The sequence below is a fragment of the Engraulis encrasicolus genome, chromosome 3 (assembly GCF_034702125.1).
Source record: "Engraulis encrasicolus isolate BLACKSEA-1 chromosome 3, IST_EnEncr_1.0, whole genome shotgun sequence".
Taxonomy (NCBI): Eukaryota; Metazoa; Chordata; class Actinopteri; order Clupeiformes; family Engraulidae; genus Engraulis; species Engraulis encrasicolus.
Genome location: NC_085859.1, coordinates 53,810,631 through 53,813,130, shown reverse-complemented (window position 1 = coordinate 53,813,130; position 2,500 = coordinate 53,810,631). Strand labels below are relative to the sequence as shown.

At 44.7% G+C, this 2,500-nt stretch overlaps 1 protein-coding gene across 4 annotated transcripts in view; it reads right to left on the bottom strand.

Annotated features, from left to right (window-relative positions):
- Positions 1-2,500, bottom strand: part of LOC134446365 (ral guanine nucleotide dissociation stimulator-like) — a 40,139-nt gene that overhangs the window by 8,738 nt on the left and 28,901 nt on the right. For all 4 annotated transcript variants that reach the window (XM_063195727.1, XM_063195726.1, XM_063195725.1 and 1 more), the window contains exons 7-8: positions 2,061-2,164; positions 1,304-1,388 (exon numbers count right to left, since the gene is read on the bottom strand). In XM_063195727.1, the coding sequence (XP_063051797.1) occupies positions 1,304-1,388; positions 2,061-2,164 (189 nt within the window). The remainder of the gene's footprint in view (positions 1-1,303; positions 1,389-2,060; positions 2,165-2,500) is intronic.

The window sequence follows — 2,500 nt, the reverse complement described above, 5'->3', positions numbered from 1 at the left end:
TGGTCAATGTTGTGTTTTCTGTGTGTGTTTGTGTGTGTGTGTGTGTGTCCTTTAGTGAGCCCCACCTGCCCTAATGCTCATCATCATACACATGCCACAGACACACACACCTCTCCACGAGCCACTCCACCTACCGTAGGCTCGCTAAATGCCTGACAGTGTATGTGGACACATTCTTTCGCATTAACCCTACACACATGCACACACACACACACACGCAGGCACGCGCGCACACACACCAGCTATTTCACCCTACATTGACAGAGGTTGAGGCCCCATCAAGTGATAACAGTAAGGGGCCATCTGCAGCATGAATCCATCAAAACACATGACCGCAAAACACTGCCACACATATTGGCTGTGGTATCACTGTGTCCATCAAACACATGATGTCAAAGTAAGCATTAAAGGCATATTTTCATTATAGTCCAACGTTATCAAGCACTAGGTTCACATTGTATTTTAAGGACCATTTAACACATCAAGGCTATTTTTTAAATATTACTATTACACACATCATTGTGATAAGACACATGACGTCACATTTAAGCTGTATCCATCAGAGAAATGAAAAAAAGCTGATGACTGCTTTTTCAATCCACACAGCATATGTGACCAAATTGACTATTTGGGGTGAGACTGTGGTGATCCTAGCGTGATGACTACTCTGTTCCGTTTGTGCACAAAATTGCTTCCTCATACTCCTGTGTCAGTGTTTGTTTTTGAAATTTTGACTTCTGAAAGTGATTTGCGTCTCTGTGGAAACAGCGGAGAGCAGCCTAACATGCAAACACTAGATGTGGTGAGCGATATCGAGAGAAGAAATGTCTTTGGGGCTCATGGTGCATGGGCTGCGTATGACAAACCACTTCCTGATAGCTGACTTAGCAACCGCTTCTTAGGGGATTGCAGCAACTCTGATGCATTTTGTATCTGATACTGTGATGTTGTGCAACACAACCTGAAAACACGTCAGTGGCCCACACTTGTTTGACATTTAAAAGGTGTTCACTACGGACCTCAGCTTTAGCTGTTCCTGAAAACAAACTTCTAATAGTAGCCTATTTCACAACCAAATGAAAGGCTTTATATTTGTGTCAAATAATCTTACAGGTATGTCCTAACCAAGGCACTGACCTCGCCTTCAGTAGCCTGCTAACTGACTAGCCTCTGTCCGTCCAGTCTCACTGTACCAGTTAATGTTCAAAATGATGCTAATACCACACCTTTATTATAGTACATATAGTAAGAGCCATAAGGCTGACAATTCTAGAAAGTTCAAAGTTCATTTGAGACAACCCACCTTGACCAGCAGCTCCCGACTCACAGAGTGGTTGTTGTCATCGGAGAAGATCTCGGAGAGCTCCAGAAAGGTGCGGATGTTCTCCCTGAGGGGAAGGAAACCAAAGACTGTTGGAGACCACTGAGCAATGAAGACCCCATATCAGCCATCCTGAATGTCACCTGAACACACTACCCCTGGGCTCCAAATGAACACCAGCCAACCAGCCAAATGCTGGTGAAAATGTTCTTTGGCTAGTGGAAAAGGAAACTTACGATCCACTTTGACTGGTAGTAAGTGTATGTGTGGATCGTTAGACTTTGCCTTTACTTCTCAAATTCACTAGTGGTGAAAAAGGTAATTGATATCCCTGCACTACACCATCTCCCGCACTAGGCCTCCTCTTATGTAGGTCAAGTCAGTTAGATTACTCGCTCCCTCACTGCTCTCACTACTGCGTTTAGTATCAGGTCTCTATCCTTGCACAGCCTGTCACGGATAGGCCTACTGTACCAACTTCCCGTCTTTCACTTTTTACTCTCGTCAGCTTGTACACCATGGTGTTATATACTGAATGAAGCAAAGAGAGTTGTGTGTGTGTGTGTGTGTGTGTGTGTGTGTGTGTGTGTGTGTGTGTGTGTGTGTGTGTGTGTGTGTGTGTGTGTGTGTGTGTGTGTGTGTGTGTGTGTGTGTGTGTGTGCGTGTGCATGTGCGTGTGTGTGTGTGTGTGTGTGCGTGTTTCTACAGTTTTCTTCATCCCTTCTTTTCATGATCTTACCTGGACACTTCATCCCAGGTGCGTTTGAGTCGGTGAAGGGAGTTACACTGCAGCGCGGACAGAATCGCCCTCAGAGATGAAAAGTTCTTCAGAATGCGACACTCCTGAACACACAAAGTGCAACACACAGGCAACATTTAGTTCATTTAGCCACACGATGATGATGAATGACAAATTGACTGTCCAGTGCAGTGCAGTATTTTCCAGATCATTTACATGTATTTTGAAATAAAAAGGGTATTGAAAAGACTTTGGAGGTGTGTGTGTTCAACTCATGTAGGGCTAGGAAGAACCGCACACCGATGAGCTCCCTTTTTTAATCCATCTTTACTTTTGTGACGTTTGGGCCCAGGGCCGTGGTGGCCTGAAACGTCAGGAAAATAAAGATGGATTAAAAAAAGGGAGCACATCGGTGTGCGGTTCCTCCTTGCCCTACATGA